This window comes from Ovis aries, chromosome 25 (genome assembly GCF_016772045.2).
Source record: "Ovis aries strain OAR_USU_Benz2616 breed Rambouillet chromosome 25, ARS-UI_Ramb_v3.0, whole genome shotgun sequence".
Taxonomy (NCBI): Eukaryota; Metazoa; Chordata; class Mammalia; order Artiodactyla; family Bovidae; genus Ovis; species Ovis aries.
Window position 1 is genome coordinate 14,208,184 of NC_056078.1, and position 20,872 is coordinate 14,229,055.

A 20,872-nucleotide genomic window follows, 5' to 3' on the forward strand; every position below is an offset into this window, starting at 1 on the left:
TGGTTGATATTTCTACTGGCAGTCTTGATTCCAACTTGTGCTTCATCCAGCCTGGCATTTCCCATGATATACTCTGCATAGAAGTTAAATAAGCAGGGTGACAATATGCAGCCTTGTCATACTTCTTTCTTAAGTTTGAACCAGGCCGTTGTTCCATATCCTGTTCTTACTGTTGCTTCTCTATCTACATACAAGCTTCTCAGGAGACAGGTAAGATGGTTTGGTATTCCCATCTCTTTAAGAATTTTCCACAACTTGTTATGATCCATATAGTCAAAGTCTTTAGTATAGTCAATGAAGCAGATGTAGAAGTTTTTTGGAATCCTCTTGGTTTTTCTGTGATCCAGTGTTTGCAATTTGATCTCTGCTTCCTCTGCCTTTTTCTAAACTGAGCTTATACATCTGGAAGTTCTCAGTTCATGTACTGCTGAAACCTAGCTTGAAGGATTTTGAGCATAATCTTGCTAGCATGTGAAATAAGTGCAGTTGTACAATAGTTTGAACATTCTTTGGCTTTGCTCTTCTTTAGGATTGGGATGAAGACTGACCTTCTCCAGTCCTGTGGCCACTGCTCAGCTTTCCAAATTTGCTTGCATATTGAGTGCAGCACTTTGACAGAATCATCTTTTAGAATTTGAAATAACTCAGCTTGAATTCCATCACCTCCACTAGCTTTGTCAGTAGTAATGCTTCCTAAGGCCCACTTGAGTTCATATTCCAAGATGTCTGGCTCTAGGTGAGTGACCACACCATCATGGTTATCCAGGTCATTAAAACCTTTTTCTTCCTTTTTTTTTTTTTTTTTTTTACAGTTCTTCTGTGTATTCTTGCCACCTCTTCTTAATTGCTCAATATGAAACCTCTATGGTAAATCTTATTGTATATCACTTATAATGCATCTCTTATCTGACTGAGCCCCAACTGATAATAAACAGTTCAAATTAGAATTAATAGGCTAAGGTAAGGAGTGTTGATTTTATTTTAAATGCATAGAGAATCTTTTAGATAGTTTTAAGCAGCTTTCTCTAATGAGCGGAGAAGGCGATGGCACCCCACTCCAGTACTCTTGCCTGGAAAATTCCATGGACGGGGGAGCCTGGTGGGCTGCCGTCTATGGGGTTACACAGAGTCAGACACGACTGAGTCACTTCACTTTCACTTTTCAGTTTCATGCATTGGAGAAGGAAATGGCAACCCACTCCAGTGTTCTTGCCCGGAGAATCCCAGGGACAGGGGAGCCTAGTGGGCTGCCGTCTATGGGGTCGCACAGAGTCGGACACGACTGAAGTGACTTAGCAGCAGCAGCAGCAGCAGCTCTAATGAGACTGAATTTAGGAGTCATGGGTATAAGCCAGCTGAACTTTCCTATTGTAATCATCTAGGTGAGAACTGATGGCAACCTGGACTCGAAAAGTAGCAGTATAGCTTAGCCAATTAATTTTTTACAAGGGTGCCAGGACAATTAAATGAGGAAAAAATAATAAATGTTGAGGGGACAACTGTATATCTACATGGAAAAGAATGAACCTGGACCCCTACTTCATAACCATATATAAAAATTAACTAAGAATGGATCTAAAACTTAAATGTAAGTGTCAAAACTTAGGAAGAAAATTTAGGTGTAAATCTTTGTGACCTTGAATTAGGCAATGGCCTAATGATACCAAATGTACAATGATACCAAAAGTACAAGATAGATAATAAGAAGTGTGGATGAGGATGTGGAGAAATTAGAACCCATATACACTGCTGGTGGGAATATAAAATAGTGTAGCCACTTTGAGAAACAGTTTGGCAGTTCCTTAGCAATTTAAGCATAAAGTTACCATATGAATCAAGAGTTCAACTTACAGGTATATACTCAAGAAAAGAGAAAACATATATTCACACAAAAACCTGCACATGAATGTTCATAGCAACAAATAGTCAAAAAAGTAGAAACAAACCAAATATCCATCAAGTAGATAAAGAAAAGCTGGTATATCCATACAATGAAATATTCAGGAATAAAAAGAAATAAAGTCTTTATACAACATGAGTGAGACTTGAAAATTTTATGCTAAGTGAAAGAGGCCAGTCACAAAGGACCACATATTATATGATACCATTTAAATGAAATGCCCAGGATAAGCAAATCCAAAGACAGGAAATTGATTAGTGATTGAAGGAAGAGGGAACATGAAGAGGTTGGGGTTGGAGAGTGACAGATAAGGTGTGTGGGGTTTCTTCTGACGTAAAAAACAAGTTCTGATTGTGGGATGGATACAGAACTCTGAATCTACTAAAAGACATTGAGTTGTACACTTTAAACAAATGGCTGTATGGTATGTGAATTTTATTTCAATAAATCTGTTTTTTAAAATATCATTTTTTGGTAGGCAACTTAAGTTCAGTGAAAGAAGAACCATACATGTAAAATATATCAGTATAATTTGGCTAGGTTTTCAGTTTGTATTTTAGTAATTGCTGTTGTTAGGAAAGTAATTTTGAAGTACTTGTTCTGAAAAAAAAGCAATTTTCATATTTTGTATGTATAGAAAGTCCCACTTATTTGTTCTTTGCTCAGTATGACCAGTGAGCAGTATAGCCACAGTTATTTGAATTATTTGGCATGTAAAGTAGAAAAAAATGTAGCTTGAATTACCCATATGGTGAAAGGGAAGCTGCATTTGAAAGTACACTTGATTGTACAGATCTGAGATAGTATTGGCTGGTTATTGAATATTAACATCATGTGGCTCCCTATTGTTTTCACCAGTTTTAAAGACAGAATCATTGTTTTCTGTCACTTATCTCAAAATCTCAGTTAAAAATGAATTCATACAGCATGAGTAAAAAGCAAGTTACCTGTAAACTGGTAAGAATTATTTAAATTATTTTTATTTCCAACTAAGACAGCTGCATAGAGGCTAATCTGGTGGTTTTATTAAGAATTCAGATTATGATAAGGAACTTGAAAATGAGTGTTCCTGATAGAACACATCCTGTAGATTTGAGCTTTATATTGTTCTGAATGGCAAAATCTGATATGAGCAAGTTTCCACCTTTCAATAAAGGTAACAAAATTTTAATCAAGTTTCAACAAGTAGAAGAGAACCTGTATAAAACAAAGTATTAAGATTATATTCTAGAAATTGTAACTTTCAGTTGAAAAGATAAAAATACTAGAACTTTACATGGCAAAATATAATACTTTAGATACTGGCAATATATTGAAGGTGTATTTTCAATAAATTGGATCAAATTCAAAATAGCTTTATTTTTTCTTAAAAACAATTTTGTCACTCAATTGTTTTGAAATTATGTGGAGAGTTATGCATATGATTTGTTTTTAAATTTTTTATTTCATATTGTAATATGGTTGATTTACAATGTTATCTTAGTTTCAGGTGTAGAAAAAAGTGATTCAGTTATACATATATCTTTTTTCAGAGTCTCTTCCCATACAGGTTATTGTAAACTATGGAGTAAAGTTTCCTGTGCTACACAGGAGGTCCCTGTTGATTATTTTATAAACAGTAGTGTGAAAATGTTATTTGCAGCCTCCTTATTTATCCCTTCCAAACACCTTTAGTAGCCATAAGTTAGTATTCTGCATCTGTGAGTCTTTTTGTTTTGTTGTCACTCAGTCATGGCTGACTCTTTGCAAACCCATGAGCTGCAGCACCCCAGGGTTCCCTCTCCTTCATTATCTCCCTGAGTTTGCTCAGACTCATGTCCATTCAGTCGATGATGCCACCAACCATCTCATCTTCTGTCTCCCCCTTCTCTTGCCCTCAATCTTTCCCAGCATCAGGTCTTTTCCAATGAGTAACCAAGTATTGGAGCTTCAGCATCAGGCCTTCAGATGAACATTCAGGTTTGATTTCCTTTAGGATTGAATTGGTTTGATCTCCTTGCAATCCAAGGGACTCTCAAGAGTCTCCTCCAGCACTGCAGTTCAAAAGCATCACTTCTCTGGCGTTCAGCCTTCTTTATTGTCCAGCTCTCACATCCATACATGACTACTGGAAAAACCACAGCTTGGACTATAGGGACCTTTGTTAACCAAGTGAATGTCTCTGGTTTTTAATATGCTGTCTAGGTTTGCCATAGTTTTTCTTCGAAGAAGCAAGTGTCTCTTCATTTCATGACTGTCATCGTCATCTACAGTGATTTTGAAGCCCAAGAAAGAAAGTCTCTCACTGTTTTCATTGTTTCCAGATCTATTTGTCATGAAGTGTTGGGACTGGATGATGCCACGATCTTCGTTTTTTGAATGTTGAGTTTTAAGCCAGCTTTTTCACTCTCCTCTTTCACGTTAATCAAGAGGCTCTTTAGTTCCTCTTCACTTTCTGCCATTAGAGTAGTGTCATCTGCATATCTGAGGGTATTGATATTTCTCCCAGGAATCTTGATTTTAGCTTGAGCTTCATCCAGCCTGGCATTTCACATGATGTACTCTGCACAGAAGTTAAATAAGCAGGGTGACAATATACAGCCTTGTCATACTCCCTTCAGCATTGCCCTTCTTTGAGATTGGAATGAAAACTGACCTTTTCTAGTCCTGTGGCCACTGCTGAGTTTTCCAAATTTGCTGGTATATTAAGTGCAGCACTTTCATAGCATCATCTTTTAGAATTTGAAATAGCTCAGCTGGAATTCCATCACCTCCAGTAGCTTTGTTGGTAGTAATGCTTCCTAAGGTCCACTTGACTTCAGTCTCCAAGATGTCTGGCTCTAGGTGAATAATGACACCATTATGGTTCTCTGGATCATTAAGACCTTTTTTGTACAGTTCATCTGTTTTCTTGCCACCTCTTCTTAATATCTTCTGCTTCTGTTAGGTCCAGATCGTTTCTGCCCTTTCTTGTGCTCATCTTTGTATGAAATGTTCCCTTAGTATCTCTCATTTTCTTGAAGAGATCTCTAGTGATTCCCATTCTATTGTTTTCCTCTGTTTCTTTGCACTATTCATTTAAAAGACTGTTATCTGTGCTATTCTTTGGAACTCTGCATTCAGATGGGTATATCTTTCCTTTGCTCCTTTGCCTTTTGCTTCTCTTTTCTCAGCTATTTGTAAGGCTTCCTCAGACAACCATTTTGCCTTGTTGCATTTGTTTTTCTTGGGGATGGTTTGGTCACCTCCTCCTGTACAGTGTTCTGAACTTCCATCCATAGTTCTTCAGGTATTCTGTCAGATCTAATCCCTTAAATCTATTTGTCACTTGCACTATATAATCCATTTGTCACTTTCCCTTTAGGTAATATCTGAATGGCCTAGTGTTTTGTAAAAAAATAAAATAAGGGGTTTTTTTGTATCATTTTTAAAAATTAGGTTCCAAATATAAGTGATGTCATATGATATTTGTCTTTCTCTGTATGACTCACTTACCTTAGTATGATAATCTCTGGGTCCATCCATGTTGCTGCAAATGGCATAATTTCATTATTTTTTATGGCTGGGTAATATTCCATTGTGTATGTACACCACATCTTTATATAGTCATCTGTGGATATACATTTACCTCACTTCCTATGTCTTGGCTGTTGTATATAGTGCTGCAATGAACACTGTGGTACATGTATCTTTTTGAAGTATGGTTTTCTTTGGAGATACCCCCAGGATTAGGATTGTTGGATTGTATGGTAGCTATAGTTTTAGTCTTTTAAGGAAAATACATATACTGTTCTCCATAGTGGTTGTACCAGTTTACATTCCTACCGATAGTGTAGGAGGATTCCCATTTCTCAACACCCTCTCCAGAATTTATTGTGTGTAGACTTTTTGATGGTGGCCTTTGATGATGGGAAGATCCCCTGGAGAAGGGCATGGCAACACCCTCCAGTATTTTGCTTGGAGAACCCCTTGGACAGAAGAGCCTGGCAGGCTACAATCCATGGGCTTACAAAGAACTGAAACGATTTAGGACATTCTGACTGGCATGAGGTGATAACTTATTGTACTTTTTATTTCTGTTTATCTAATAATTAGTGATGTTGAGCATCCTTTCATGTGTTTGTTGGCAATCTGTATGTCTTTTTCGGTAAAATGTCTATTTAAATCTTCTACCCTTTTTCAGTTAAGTTGTTTGATATTAAGTAGCATAAGCTGTTTGTATAGTTTGGAGATTGATCCCTCATCAGTCACCTCATTTGCAGATATTTTCTTCCATTCTGTGGGCTGTCTTTGCATTTTATTTATGGTTTCTTTTGCTGTATAAAAGCTTTTGAGTTTAATTAGATCCCATTTATTTTTTGTTTTTGTTTCCATGGCTCTAGGAGATGAATTAAAAAAAATATTTATATGAAAGAGTGTTATTCCTATGTTTTCCTCTAAAGAACTTAATAGTATCAGGTTTTATATTTAGGCTTTTAATCCAGTTTGAGCTTCTGTATATGGTGTTAAAGAATTTTCTAATTTCATTCTTTTTCATGTAGCTCTCCAGTTTTCCCAGAAGCATCTCTTCAAGACAGTGCCTTTTCTTCATTGTATATCTTGCCTCCTTTGTCACATATTAGGTGACCACAGGTGTGTGGGTTTATTTGTGGGTTTTTTATCTTCTTCCATTGAGGTAATATGTTTCTGTTTTGTGTCAGTACCTTATGTTTTGAAAATGGAGGCTTTGTAGTATAGTCTGAATTTAGGGAGCCTGATTCCTTCAGCTCCATTTTTGTTTCCTCCTGCCCCACCCTTAGGATTGCTTTGGTTATTTGGGGTCTTTTTTGCCTGCATACAAATTTTAAAATTATTTTGTTCTAGTTCTGTGAAAAATGCCATTGGTAATTTGATAGGGATTGCAATGAGTCTGTAGTTTGCCTTGGGTAGTATAGTCATTTTGACAGTATTGATTCTTCCAATCTAAGAACATGTTATATTTTTCCATCTGTGTCATCTTTGATTTCTTTCATCAGCATCCTGCACTTTTCAGAGTACCGGTCTTTTGCCTCCTTAGGTTGGTTTATTCCTGGACATTTTATTCTTTTTTAAAAAAATAACTTTTATTTATTTGCTTCTGGCTGTGCTGGTTCTTCGTTGCTGCATGGGCTTTTCTCTAGTTGCGAAGAGCAGGGGCTACTCTCCAGTTGAGGGTACTGAGGGCTTCTCACTGTGGTGGCTTCTCCTATTGCAGAGCATGGGCGCTGGGGCACCCAGACGTCAGTAGCTGCAGCGTGAAGCCTCAGCAGTTGTGGTTCCTGGACTCTAGAGCACTGGGCTTCATAGCTGTGGTGCATGGGCTTAGCTGCTCTGCAGCATGTTGGTTCTTCCCGGACCAGGGATTGAACCCATGTCAACTGCACAGACAGACAGAGTCTTTATCTGGGACACCAGGGAAGCCCTGTTTTATTCTTTTCAATGTAATGGTAAATGGGATTGTTTCTTGAATCTATCTGATCTTTCATTGTTAGTGTATAGACATGCAACAGATTTCTATGTGTTAATTTTGTATCCTGCAACTTTACTGAAATCATTGACGAGCTCTAGTAGTTTTCTGGTAGCATCTTAGCAGTGACAGTTTTACTTCTTCTTTTCCCATTTGGATTCCTTTTATTTCTTCTTCTTCTCTGATTGCCGTGGCTAGAACTTCCAAAACTATGTTGAATAAACATGATAGAGTGAACATCTTTGTCTTGTTTTTGATCTTAGAGGAACTGTTTTCAGCTTTTCACCATTGAGTACGATGTTAGCTGGAGGTTTGTCAAATATGGCCTTTATTTTGTTGAGGTATGTTCCTTCTGTGCCCACTTTCTGTAGAGTTTATCATGATTGGGTGTTGAATTTTGTCAGAAGCTTTTTTCTGATCATCTGTTGAGATGATCATGTGATCTTTATTCTTTAGTATGTTAGTGTAGTGTATCAGACAATTGATTTGCAGATACTAACAAATCCTTGCATCCTGGGAAAAGTCCCGCTTTATCATGGTATATGATCCTTTTAATGTATCATTGGATTCTGTTTGCTAGTATTTTGTTGCAAATTTTTGCGTCTATATTCATCAGTGATATTGACCTATAATTTTCTTTTTGTGTGTGTGTGTGGTATCTTTGCCTGGATTTGGTACTAGGGTGATAGTAGCTTCATAGAATGAGTTTGGGAATGTGTCTTCCTCTGCAAGTTTTTGGAGGTGTTTCAGAGAGACAGGTGCTAACTCTTCTCTAAAGGTTTGATAGAATTCACCTGTGAAGCCATCGGATCTTAGACTTTTGTTTGTCAGATTGTAAATCACAGTTTCAGTTTCATTTGGCGGTGGGGGCGAGGGGTTGCCTTCAGTCTCCTTGTCCCACCACTGTGCCACAGCCAACTCCCGCCTCCCCAGGAGACTCTCCACGACCCTCAGGTAGGCCTAGTCCAAGCTCCTGCGGAGTCACTACTCTGTTCTGGGTCCCAGGGTACTGGAAATCATCTGTGCACCATCCAGGCGTGGAGCCTTTCTCCACCAGTCTTGGGGAGTTCCTGCACTCCAACCCTGCTGATTTCCAAAGCCAGATGCTGGAGCCGCCTCCTTGCACTGCCAGACCCTCAGCTTCTGGAGCCTGAAGTGGGGCTCGGAGCTAGCACTCCTATGGGAGACCCTCTGTGATACCATTATTTTCCAGTCTGTGGGTCTCCCAATTAGCTGGTATGGGATTTGATTATATTGTGAAAGTACCCCTCCTACCCTCTCACAGCTTCTTCATCTTTGGGTGTAAAACTTTTTTTGGTAGGTTCCAGTCTTTTTTGTCAATAGTTGCTCAGCAGTTGTGATTTTGGTGTTTTTGTAAGAGGAAGTGAGCTCAGGTCTTTTTACTTCACCATTTTGTCCAAACTTGAGGGGCTGCTTCTATTTGAAATGCTTTCTGCCTCCTTCCTAAATGTATCTTGGTCATTATCCCCTTGATATGGGGCGTGTAAGTGCAGCACCCCTTGCGTGCTCTCCTGGTATGGCGGCAGTGATCAGTGCCCACCCATGGGTCTCCCAACAGCAGTGTGGCATGTACGCCCCAGGACAGCAGGGGCAGTGATCAGTGCCTACTTCTGGATCTGCCAGTGCTGGCAAGGCCCATGCCCTCCTAGAACAGCAGAGGCAGGGCTTGGTGCCTGCTCACTGCTCATGCATGCTTCCCCTGACCACAGTGGCAGCAACTGGCTTCTGCTGCCATGTCCCCTAGTTTCTGCAGCAGCCCCTGCCCACCTCTGGAGCCCACAGTGGTGGCAACAGCTCTTGCCCAACCCCAGAACTCATAGAGGTGGCATCCTGTTGCCTGAGAGCATCCACACATGTAAAGAAGTTCCTGTGGCTGTCTCACCACTCTTCCTGGACTCCCCCAGTAATGGTGCCTTGCCTCTCTGGTGAACTCAGCTTCTTCCGAGTGCACCCTCAATTGTCACAGTTCAGGCTGTTTGCCTGTAGGCAGCCCCAGTCCTCTCCTTGGGTCTGACCTGAAGCTTGAGCTTCAGCACCCAGCTGCTGCCCATACCAGTGGACGAGCACCGCAGGATGGGGGGCACAGGGTGGCAGTGCCAACTGTCTGTGCAGGTTGCTCTCTCTTGCCTTCCGCACACTGGTGTTCTCCCTCTGTCCCGGCTGATTCCCCCCTTCACCCCGCTGGTGAGAAGACTTCCCAGGGTGCGGGAACCTTTCCTCCTTCACAGCTCCCTCCTCGGGGCACAGGTCCCATCCAGTGCCCTTCTCTCTCGTTTTTTGTTTCTTTTTTCTTTTGTCCTACTTGGTTACATTGAGCTTTTCTTGCCCTTTTTGAAGGCTGAGGTCTTTTGTCAATGTTCAGTAGATGTTCTGTGCAAATCGTTCCATTTGTAAAAGTGTTTTTGATGTGTCTGTGGAAGGAAATAAGCTCCAAGTCCTACTCCTCAGCCATCTTGGTTCCTTCTTATAATGCATGTGACTTGTGCAGAAATGTCTGCTGTTAGTTCAGAAAGGTTTTCATTTAATGTTGCTTATATTTTGAAGATAACTGCAATCAGAAAATGTCAGCTTTTATTAACTAGAACAAAAATTACTATTTGCATATTTATTGCCTTTCCTTTTCCCAAGGCCATTAAAGAGATTCCACTTTGTTTCTTCCCAGGCCATTAAAGAGATTCCACTTTGTTTCTTCCCTTCACTTGACTTCTAAAAGGCTTTTAGCAGGAAGCAATTTTGGGATGCTATGAGGCCCTGTGTGTTGGGGGTGGGGTGGTGGTGCAAAAAAAAGTGAAGGAATAATTTTTCTGGGACCTTTATCAAATGGGAATCTGGGTAAACTAGGGTGTAAGGGAGTACATGAGGGAAGAAAGAAGGATTTTTCAAAGTATTGTTCAAGAATGACAATAAAGAACTTGAGTTACTTTGAAATTCGTCTTTGAATGTCATCAGGTTGCTCTGGCCACAGCACAGCTTGGGGTGAGACAAATGGATGAATAATTTAATAGGACTGCAAATTATCAAAAGTCTTACAACAATAATTGAGAGGGTTGTGGGGGGGTGCTGTGTGTGCATGCTCTGTCATGTTCAACTCTTTCTACCCTGTGGACTGTAGCCTGCCAGGCTCCTCTGTCTGTGCCATTTCCCAGGAAAGAATATAGGGGTGGGTTGCCATTTCCTACTCCAAGGGAGAGGGATTCTTTACCACTGAGCCAGCTGGGAAGACCCTGCGGGGATAAAGAACACAAAGTAATCTGAAAGTGGAAGTTGTTGTTACAAAATGACATTCACTGTTGTTCCTTTCAGTTTTTGTTGATTAAGATTTGCTATTTTATCATGTTAAAGAAAAGTTAGATAGCTGATTTATGATCTATGACTTTTATAATATGAATAACAATTATATATTTTTTCTTTTCTGGGGCATTGAATTTTACGTTGTCGTGGGGGAAAAGGAACACAGGAAGGAGAAATGGAATAAAATTTCGTTCAATATGTCTTTGTTACATTGAAACAAACTTGTCAGCTCTCTATTTTCTCTTTTTGTTCTGTCATCTGTCATACTCTGCTCTATAATATTGGCCAAAGTGATAGAATTTTCTTGACCTGAAAATGTAGGACATAGTCTGTAAAGTAACCAGATGTCAGATGAGTTCTTCAAGATTTTAATGATATCAATCAGCATGGCTATGGCAGGTGAAATGATTCTTAGAGTAATCCCTTCACAGTAACTGTTTTAAAAATGGTCTTTTACATTATTTGTAAATAAACATAAATATTACATGCTATTTCTATATATAAATCTCCAAAAGGAACAATTTTTATAGACTGTCACTGACACAGATTTTTTAAAAGAAATTTTCCCTTTATTTGACTGGACTCTTTCATATCATTATCAATGTTTCTGATTTCATTTAACTTAAAAACACCTAGGATTACTTTAGAGCAGAGTCGATTGGTCATGTAAGAAAAATGGTCCCTTGGGGCTTTTCAGACAGACTCTACCATGTAAGGCTAATCTTTCATAGGTTAGAGAGGTGAATCAACAGCGTTCTTGCTTTCATTTCTGTGAAAGCAGAAACTGGGAAAGAAGACTGAAAACATAGAGGGGGTAAGGACTAAGTCATTTCTGCTTTTTGTTGGTAATGTGGTCACGTAATGACAGTCTTACTCTCATTAACACTCAAATTACTTCATGAACAAAATGAAACCTCAAATTTAGTAATTAGGTGAGTTCACAAACAGGTAGCTAATGGCCTTGCAAACTAGGAAAAGTTCACGAGTCAGAAACTGTCCGTGCATTGTTTTCTCACAGGGAACAAATCACAAGACAGTGGCATCGCAGAGATGGAAGAACTTCCTGTGCCACATAACATCAGAATAAGCAACATCACCTGCGACTCATTCAAGATTTCCTGGGAAATGGACTCAAAGTCAAAGGACCGCATCACACACTATTTCATTGACCTCAATAAGAAAGAGAACAAGAACTCCAATAAATTTAAACACAAGGTAAAATGCTAACACATCCTTATATTCATTTGTATCTTAAAGCTTTCTAATTATAATGCCATTTTGAAAGAAGAAATAATGTTGCACTGATTACTTATACTTGACATTGAAAATGAAAATAATATGTCATTTAAAAGCTGTATCCTTCCAAGAAATTTTATAAGGAAGTGACACATATATGGGTAAAATACACTTTTTTCTCCCAGAAAAGGTGAAATCTTAACTCTCATATAGACATAAAAATGAACATGTGTTAAAGATTTTATTTAACATTCTAATGAGGTAACTGATGAAGTTTTTAATAGAGCCAATTCAAAGGATGGTCCAGAAAAGACATCTTAAGGACCAGGATATTGAAATAAATGTACAGTGGAGGCAAAACCCCTGTGGTGTTGGGGAAGAACAAGGGCAATACAGGGAGTACTTCCAGGGGGCAAAATTCACTGGCATGTGTTTAGACAAGAATAATGGAGTCGGTATCGCCTGTCTACAAATTACAGAGTTGTAGAATATATTCCGCAAAATCAGAGGAAGACAACCAGCAGAGTGCACTGCAGATGGCTCATAGTTTTCCACTGAAGCACACATTTTTCCCTATAAAGAGCTGCCAAAAGGAGAACATCAGTGGCAGCTTATAAACTTTAGAATATTTGTCAAAATACTTATGGGCTGAAAATTGCTTTATGTAATCAATTTATTTTATTGTTTGAGAGTAAGAATAGCCTTCAGGTGTTTTAGACTTGTAACAATTCTCTGATATTTATGCTCTTAGCTGTCTGCTTATCACTATCTTAACTGATACATATCTCTCTCCAAAAGTAGCTCTAGAGAGGATAAATAGTTCTCTGACTTAAAAATTCTTCCTTATGTATTCAGTGTTTTCACTGATATGAAAACTGATCTTATTTTAATATTTTATAACTACATTTTAACTTGATAAATCTTTTGGAAGAATTCTTGTCTAAAATTTATGCATTTTACTATATGTGTATAGTAAAACTATACATGCTAATGGTGAGTGAGTCTTATATGTACAGATAAATGTGATAGGACAAGACTGATAAAACAGTAATTTCCTATGTTGCAATTTTAATCTTGCTAGTGTTGGATATTCTCTTTGGTGACATTTGGCTTCATTGAATTAGCTTTGAAATGTTTAGCATTAAATGGTGAGGGGTCAAGATTTGACCCCATTTCTTCATTCCACACTTAGAATACTGTATCTTTGGAAATACAGTGAATACAAACTAGGTTTAGTTACCTTATTAATCATTGTTTTAAAATACCTAGACTTTCTGTGATATAGGCTCCATACTTGAATACAAGTAAAACAAATGTTACCACATTTGTATGTGAAGCAAACATTTATTTAAAAATATTCTGTGCCTTCACATATAAAATACTTAATAATGGGCTTCTCTGACTGAACAACAGAAATATATTAAATAAATATAATGCTTTAAAATATTAGAATATTGCACTTTAAGGAGCGTATTAAGGAATGTACGGAGAAGAACATTATACTAGAATCAAGATGAGTCCACGCACACTGATGCCATCAGCTAGCTGTGTTATCTTTGCATGTTTCTTGATCAAATCGGGCCTTTTTTTTTTTACATCTGAAGAATAAGAGATTTGAAGATAGTAATTGCTAAATATCTTTAAAGATATTAGCTAGGAATTTAATAAGTTCTTCCACACTGTTTACAACGGACTCAAGTTACACTGCTACATTAATTCATCTTCTTCCACCCACCCGTCCCTCTCTTCCTCCTTTCCTTTCTTAGGATGTTCCAACAAAACTGGTGGCAAAAGCTGTTCCCTTGCCGATGACTGTCCGTGGACACTGGTTTTTGAGCCCAAGAACTGAGTACACAGTAGCAGTGCAGACTGCCTCAAAACAAGTTGATGGTGATTATGTTGTGTCTGAATGGAGTGAAATTATAGAATTCTGCACAGCAGGTAAGAGAACTGGGTACAAATATGGGGGGGGGGCTTATTTAATAGTTCCTGGAAAACTAATTATAGAAAATATATTTTTTGTAATTATTAAGTGGTATTTATTACATTGGTCATTTTTACATTGCCAGTAGCACTGTGTGACAGAAAAAACTGATTAGAGAGAGTGGAGATTCTCAGCAAAACCTGGGTAATGGCATTAAATTACTTCTGTGCTCCATGCACAGTTTGATTTTTCAAAGTAAAGGCTTTATAAATTGATGCAGTATGAAAATATATTCAGCATATTTTGAGATTCATTTTGAGAGGGAGAGAGATCTTTTCCTTCCTTTTTTTCATTTATTCTCACAGTCTTGAAAGAAGGAAGCCAGAAACATCATTCTCTAATTTCAGAAATGTTATTGGATTTTTCACTTTCTCACTTTTTCAGTTTCTCTCTCTAAACTCATGTCATGTGAGTGTGTGTGCTTTGCTTCATGAAAGTACCTCAGAGCCATTTGGCATTGGGGTGTCTAATGTAGACAGCCCATCCCTCTTGCTCTTAACTGTACCTTAATAGCCCACTGGGTTGAAAAGGTTACCATAACCATTCAGATTGTGTTTTTATACAGTTGTTCATTCATTCAGTCAAGAAACAAATATTTATTGAGCACTTAAATAGATGGTGAAGGGACACAAAGACATAGAACTACCTGAACACATCAGCCATCCATTCTTTCTGTCTCTTAGAATAGGGCTTTGTTTCCTCTTTGTCTAGGTGATTGTTTCCTCTATGAAACTGTAGAAAGAGGCTAAATGTTTGTTTCCACACAAAGGAGCTTGTAGAAAAAGTCTTAGACACTTGTCTCACCTATTGCAGGTTGCTTAGCAACTTCCCCAGCTGAGGCATCCTTCAGATAAATCAGCTATTTTTTCCCCATAGCCTCACAGTAGATTTATTTCAGACTCAGGATGTGCTTAGCTACTGCTTTATCTCAATATCTTCTTTTTTTCTTAATTTCAAACTCAGTATAAAATTTCCCATGTGGATATGTAGAATGGAAGTTTTAATGCTTAATTATTGTGATTTTATCTTCAACCTTTTTTGTTTGTTCTGTGAGGAAGCTGCTAAGTATCTCAGTGTATGAGAGCAAACCAAATAGTATCCCTCTGGTACTGTATTTCTTCCTAAGATGTCATAGATTGTAAGATCTACCACTTTATGTATTGCTAAGAAAAAATTAAACTGCCAATTAAACTGTGAAACAGTGTTTTCTTATCACATATATTATGCTCATGTCAGAGATGCTGAAATGTGGGGAAAATATATTTTAGAATAGATGTGGTATACATCATAGTCCAGTAGTCAGTAATTAAATTGCTAAAGATTTCAACGTTGTATTAATAGTGTTTAAAGAATTCTCATTTTACCTGTATTTTATGTGTCACATTAGAGTTACTGTATCCCCTCAACTTTTCTCCTGAATTAAAATTCCTCCTTGGAATCCACCTCATGCTTACAATTTTTACACATCTTTCCATTTGCCCTTATTGCATCCTACCAGGGATGTAGACACGGTAAAAGACACAGTATCTTTTGACATTGTTTTAATCCATGCTATTTTCCATAGGATTGTACCAAACAGCATCATAGTATTCATTTTTTAAGAAGCTATAATGTACCTCCTAAAACCCCATTTGACATTAGGGAAAAGTGAGATAATATTTCTTCCTTAGCTTAGGGAAGACTTTTGGTATTTTCAGTTCAGAAATACCTGTCTAGATACTCCATTCTATAATCTATATGACTACATGAGTACATGTTTTATTTCTATGTATGTAAAGAAAGACCTTTAGTTTTCTTTCCTTCCTTCAGAGTGATTGATCTGTTGCTCTTTTATTCAAGTATATCCCCTAATTATTCTAAGGAAGTTTTAGGGGTAAATAATAAGGAAAATGCCAGCTTATTTTAAATGTGCCACAGTATTTTTCTATAAATCATTTTGTTTCCATGAGTAAAATCTAAGAATTTTTTTTCAAAGCTTCTTGTTTCAGCTTATTAAAATAATTCAGAGGCTGTTTCACCTAAGCTTTATCAATCACCTTTACTCTGTAAATCTTAGAAAGCTATCTTATATATTGTCTTTTAACCTAGACACCTGATTCACTCAATTTGCTGAGCATATACGGTATGCTATGCACTGTGCAACGCACTGGAAATAAAACAGAATGCCACTGACCAATGTAGTTTAATCAGTGACACAAATAAAACCCCATAAGAAGTCACAGTTGTCTATATATTACCTCTTCCCTTAGACTGAATTCTTTGAGAGGAAGAGGAATTTTTCTGTCTTTTCAGTTGATCATTCATTTAATCTTGCACAGTGCCTTGTATATCACATGTCCTAATCTAAACAAGTGTTCGTTGAGCCAGTGGCGCAGTGAGCATGCAAACTATGCTGCCATGAGTAGTTCAACTAGGTTGCTTCCATTTGGAAAGTCTTGAAATCTTTATAGACCAAAATTTTTGCTTAGATTCTAGAACAAGAGTTTGGCAACAATCCTCAATTTTCAAAACAAAAAGCTGGTAAAGAGATCAGCTTTATATTTTCACAAGCTCTTGTGTACTCAAAAACTACCAACTAGTTGCCAGAGACCTAGCCTCTAAGTTACTAGCTTTATGGACATGTGGCAAATCATTAAACTGTGGCAAGTCTCAATCTCTGCATCAATAAAGTGGTTATATTTAATCTGTCTTCCCAGCCTCATAGATTTAGGGAGTAAATTAGATGGCCATTATTATTATTACTCCTTTAAATTCTATTTGCTACTGCTTTCAGGTTACAATCTTCTTTTATTTGATTCAGCAGCTGATGGAAGAAAGGCTAGTGTGGTGCTGATTGACATTACTGAATCCGTGTTCCTTATTTAACACTTTGGTTTCAGGATCTTTAATTTCAGTGAGTGAAAAAAATGCAAGGGTATTCTTAAAAACAACCATAAACAAAAATATTTTTGTAGAAAAAATGTGCCACAAAGACAGTGAATGTTTTCTTTTTAAGTACAGTTTCTTATTCACTGAGATGAGTTTCCCAAAAGAGAATCTGAATAATCTACAAATTATTAAGCATGTAGTCAATACTTTTGATAGTGTATTTTTAATAACAAACTTTTTGTTATTTTCAGACTATTCAAAAGTTCATCTAACACAACTGTTGGAGAAGGCCGAAGTGATTGCAGGACGGATGCTCAAATTTTCTGTTTTTTATCGTAACCAGCACAAAGAATATTTTGACTACATTCGGTAAGAATTGAAAAAGATACATAATGATTTGCTTTACTAAGTGCCATTCCAAATTCTAGGCTCAGGTTTCTCTTGAGTCTGCTTCTGTTAAATAGGAATTTTAGTTTACTTCTCAAAATATTTAATTATACTGACTTTTATTTCCTAGAATAATTAAGTAAAAGAAGAAAATCAGATCATGGGATTTTTTTTTTTCCACTTCACTTAGATTCTTTTCTGTGATCACTTGTAATACCAACTCCTATCTGTTTGGGTGGAAGACCTTAAGCCTCCAAGATTAAGGTTGATGAGCACGTCATGGACTCCTCTGATTCCCAGTAACTCAGTACCTTCTGTCTCATACCAACTAATGAATTTTCTCCTGAAAATGAGAGAATAAAAGGGTGACTGTTTCATGAGATATGGTGAATTAGGCGGGATTGTCAGGCTTCTGCCAACGTAGAAATCTCCCAGCTATTATACTGTGTTAATTATTCATGAGGGAAATCTTATTTACTTTGAATTCTAGTGTTCAATAGTATTTTTAGGTTATCCTGTGCCTGAAAAGTTTCCCAGAATACAAAAGAATTCCGTGTCACAAGTAGTTTTAATACTTACAGCCCTTTCATATTTGTAGAAGAGAATTTCAAGAGAGTACATGGGTAGATGTGTGTTTTTAAGAAGCCTTTGACAGTGCTGTACAGGTTCTAAAACTCCTACACAGTAATCCCTATAATTTGTCATTTTAAAAGCCTTGCTCTCACTTTTTAAACTCTTGATGGGCTTGTATCTGAAAAAAATTTAGGAAGTTTTGTTGTTTTGTTTCATAACCCTCTAGTTTTTCTTAAAGCAAGATGATGGTTCCAAATCTAAACAAGCTCCAAGCTGTGGAAAATGCAAAGGGAACCAGAGGGAGGTGAAGTTAGGCATGCGTGTTCGTCAAAATAAGTGCTTTGCAATATCATATATTTTGATCATGAAAACAATTCCTGCCTTATGTTTGGGTAGCCCATAAATACAGAGTTTAGTCTGTAATTCTCTTTCTGGTAAATTATTTACCCTTGAGTCTATATAATTCATGGAAAATGCTGTTCACATAATTTAGAGAATATAAACTGAGAGAATACAAAGTATTATACTTGTCAGTTGTTGTATGGGAATAATCACATATGACTTAACAAGAAAGGCATTTCTTTATATTTGTTCAGCATAAAATTAGAAATAAAAAAAGATCCACTGTTGCTATTTTCTTTCCAAATAAATACAGCAGTGGAATAAAATACACCTTGGGTACTAGGCTTAGCCCTGGAAGGCTGCCAGCGTCAATCTTAGGTGGCCACTGGAGGTCACTGTTTCTCTGACTTTTCTCTGTCCTTTGGCCTGTTTTCAGGTCATTAGATAACTCTAGAATTTGCTCCATCTGTTATCAAAAGTTCTTCCAAGAAGAAAAAAGATAAAGACAGAGAAAGTATGGAAAATGGAAAGAAAATTATTGTATATATTGTATGATTGATTCCAATATACTAGTATAAAAGGTGTATTTACTAACAGGGAAATTTACCTTTGTTGGACTTTCCATGATAGTCGTAAAATCCATGTAAGTTAAATTTGGTACATTTTATATACATATACTTCAGTATGTACACGTAAAATATATTTGCCAAGGCACGAGTACAGTTTTTCAACACTGCTTTTTTAAAAAGTTGTATTAACTGAAACCACATTAGCATCAATGGATCTTGATTTTCTTTTTATGTAAGGCATTCTAATCAGGGCACACTTTATCAGAATTCATTTAAAATGTCATCTTGTTATTCACAGTGTTTGACTAGAAAGGAACCTTTCACTTACCTGACACACTTTCCAAATAATTATGAATTATGAAAAATCCCCGGAAAAATTCTGCATCAGTCCACATGGAATGAACTCATTTTGATCTCTCCTTCTAGAAATGAATTCCTATATGAGGACTGCTTTATCTTACCCCTGATCAAAATACCACTTGTGCTCTTCCTTCTTCAAGTTCCCTAGGCAGCTTACTTGTCCTTAAAATACCTTTCTATATCTTAAAGGTTTCCCTCCAGGGATCCACTGATATGGGTAGACATGTGTAGGATTTCCATTAGTGTTCGGCGGTAGATTGTATATTCTGAGCTGATGTCTGCCACCGATAGATAGTAAGACATTTCTCCTAGCCTAAGTTCCTGTTTATCTGTTTTCTGCTGTTACTACACCATATAATTGCACTTGTAGATTTATGCAGAATACATGCCATATTACTAATTGGGTTTTGTTCATGAGAATGTAATGGGGTAAGAATTTTTGATTCAGGACAAGATAGAGTAGACTTATTTCTCCCTGTTCATCCTACTACATACAATTAAAAACCAGGAGTGTCATATATATAAAGCAAACATTAGAGTCAGAAAGGTGGAAAGAAGGTCAACCAGTTAGGGACCTTGGGACCCGAAGGACAACACAGTGATGGATTTTCTATTTAGCTCTCGTTCTGGACTAGGTGCTAGTCCTCAGCTCACATCAGTGGGCATAGACAAAAAAATATCTGCCCCAAAAGTCTTCTGTTTACCCAAATGAATCGGAAAGGGATGTCCTTGAAGGCAAACTTTGTAGACGATAACTGCCTTTACTCCAGCTAAACACCAATGGAAAAAGTATTTTTTTCCACACCACCAGCCACAGCCAGGTAGGGAACTTAGACTTGCATCTTCCAACTGTTAGGAGCCACCCTCCGCTCCTCCTCTACCCCTTGTTGTGGTGGCATCAGAGAAGGCTAATGGGGAGCTGATGTTTACAACCCACACCAGTGGCAACAAGATGCCTGTCAGCCTTCCCACTGGGCTGGTGTCAGAGGAGGCCCAGTGGAAACCAGGACTTTTCATCATAGCCAAGGGATGATAGTAAGGTTAGCCCCTGCAGCACCAGTGAAGGCCACATAGGAAGCAGTAATATCGTCTTTCTCTTTCAGACTTTCTTCACTTAGTCTGGTAATCTCTAGGTCCATCGATGTTGCTGCAAATGGCATTCTTTCTTTTTTAAGACTGAGTAGTATTTATCCGTCAATGTACATTTAGGTTGCTTCTATCTCTGGACTGTTGTGAATAGTGCTACTGTAAACACTGGGGAGCATGAATCTTTTTGAATTTTCATCTTTTCCAGAGATATGCCTAGGAATGGAATTGCTGGATCATATGGTAACTCTCTTTTTAGATTTTTAAGGAAACTCCCTACTGTTTTCCACAGTGGCTGCACCAATTTACAGTTACACCAACTGTGTGGGAGGGTTCCCTTTTCTCCACATCATCTCCAGAATTTATTATTTGTAGACATTTTAATGATGGCTGTTCTCAGCAGTGTGAGAGTGGCGCCTCTTTGTAGTTTTGATTTGCATTTCTCTGATAACTAGCAATGTTGAGCATCTTTTTATGTGCCTATTGGCCATGTTCTATTTGGAGAAATGTCTGTTTAGCTCTTCAGGCCATTTTTTAATTGAGTTGTTTGTTTTTTGTTACTGAGTTATATGCACTGTTTATTTTGTAAATTAACCCCTTGGCAATCACATCATTTGCAAATTATTTTCTCCCAGGCTGTAGGCTGTCTTTTTCATTTTGTTTTTGGTTTCCTGTGCAAAAACTTTTAACCAAGACTAAGTTCCATTTGTTTATTTTTTGCTTTTATTTCTATTGCCTTGGGAGACTGACATAAGAAAACATTGGTACAATTTATGTCAGAGAATGCTTTG

The 20,872-nt window shown here is 37.5% G+C and overlaps 1 protein-coding gene across 2 annotated transcripts in view; it reads left to right on the plus strand.

Annotated features, from left to right (window-relative positions):
• PHYHIPL (phytanoyl-CoA 2-hydroxylase interacting protein like) overlaps positions 1–20,872 on the plus strand; it is a 117,030-nt gene that overhangs the window by 92,844 nt on the left and 3,314 nt on the right. For both annotated transcript variants that reach the window (XM_004021385.6, XM_012105098.5), the window contains exons 2-4: positions 11,695–11,891; positions 13,679–13,853; positions 17,016–17,133. In XM_004021385.6, the coding sequence (XP_004021434.1) occupies positions 11,695–11,891; positions 13,679–13,853; positions 17,016–17,133 (490 nt within the window). The remainder of the gene's footprint in view (positions 1–11,694; positions 11,892–13,678; positions 13,854–17,015; positions 17,134–20,872) is intronic.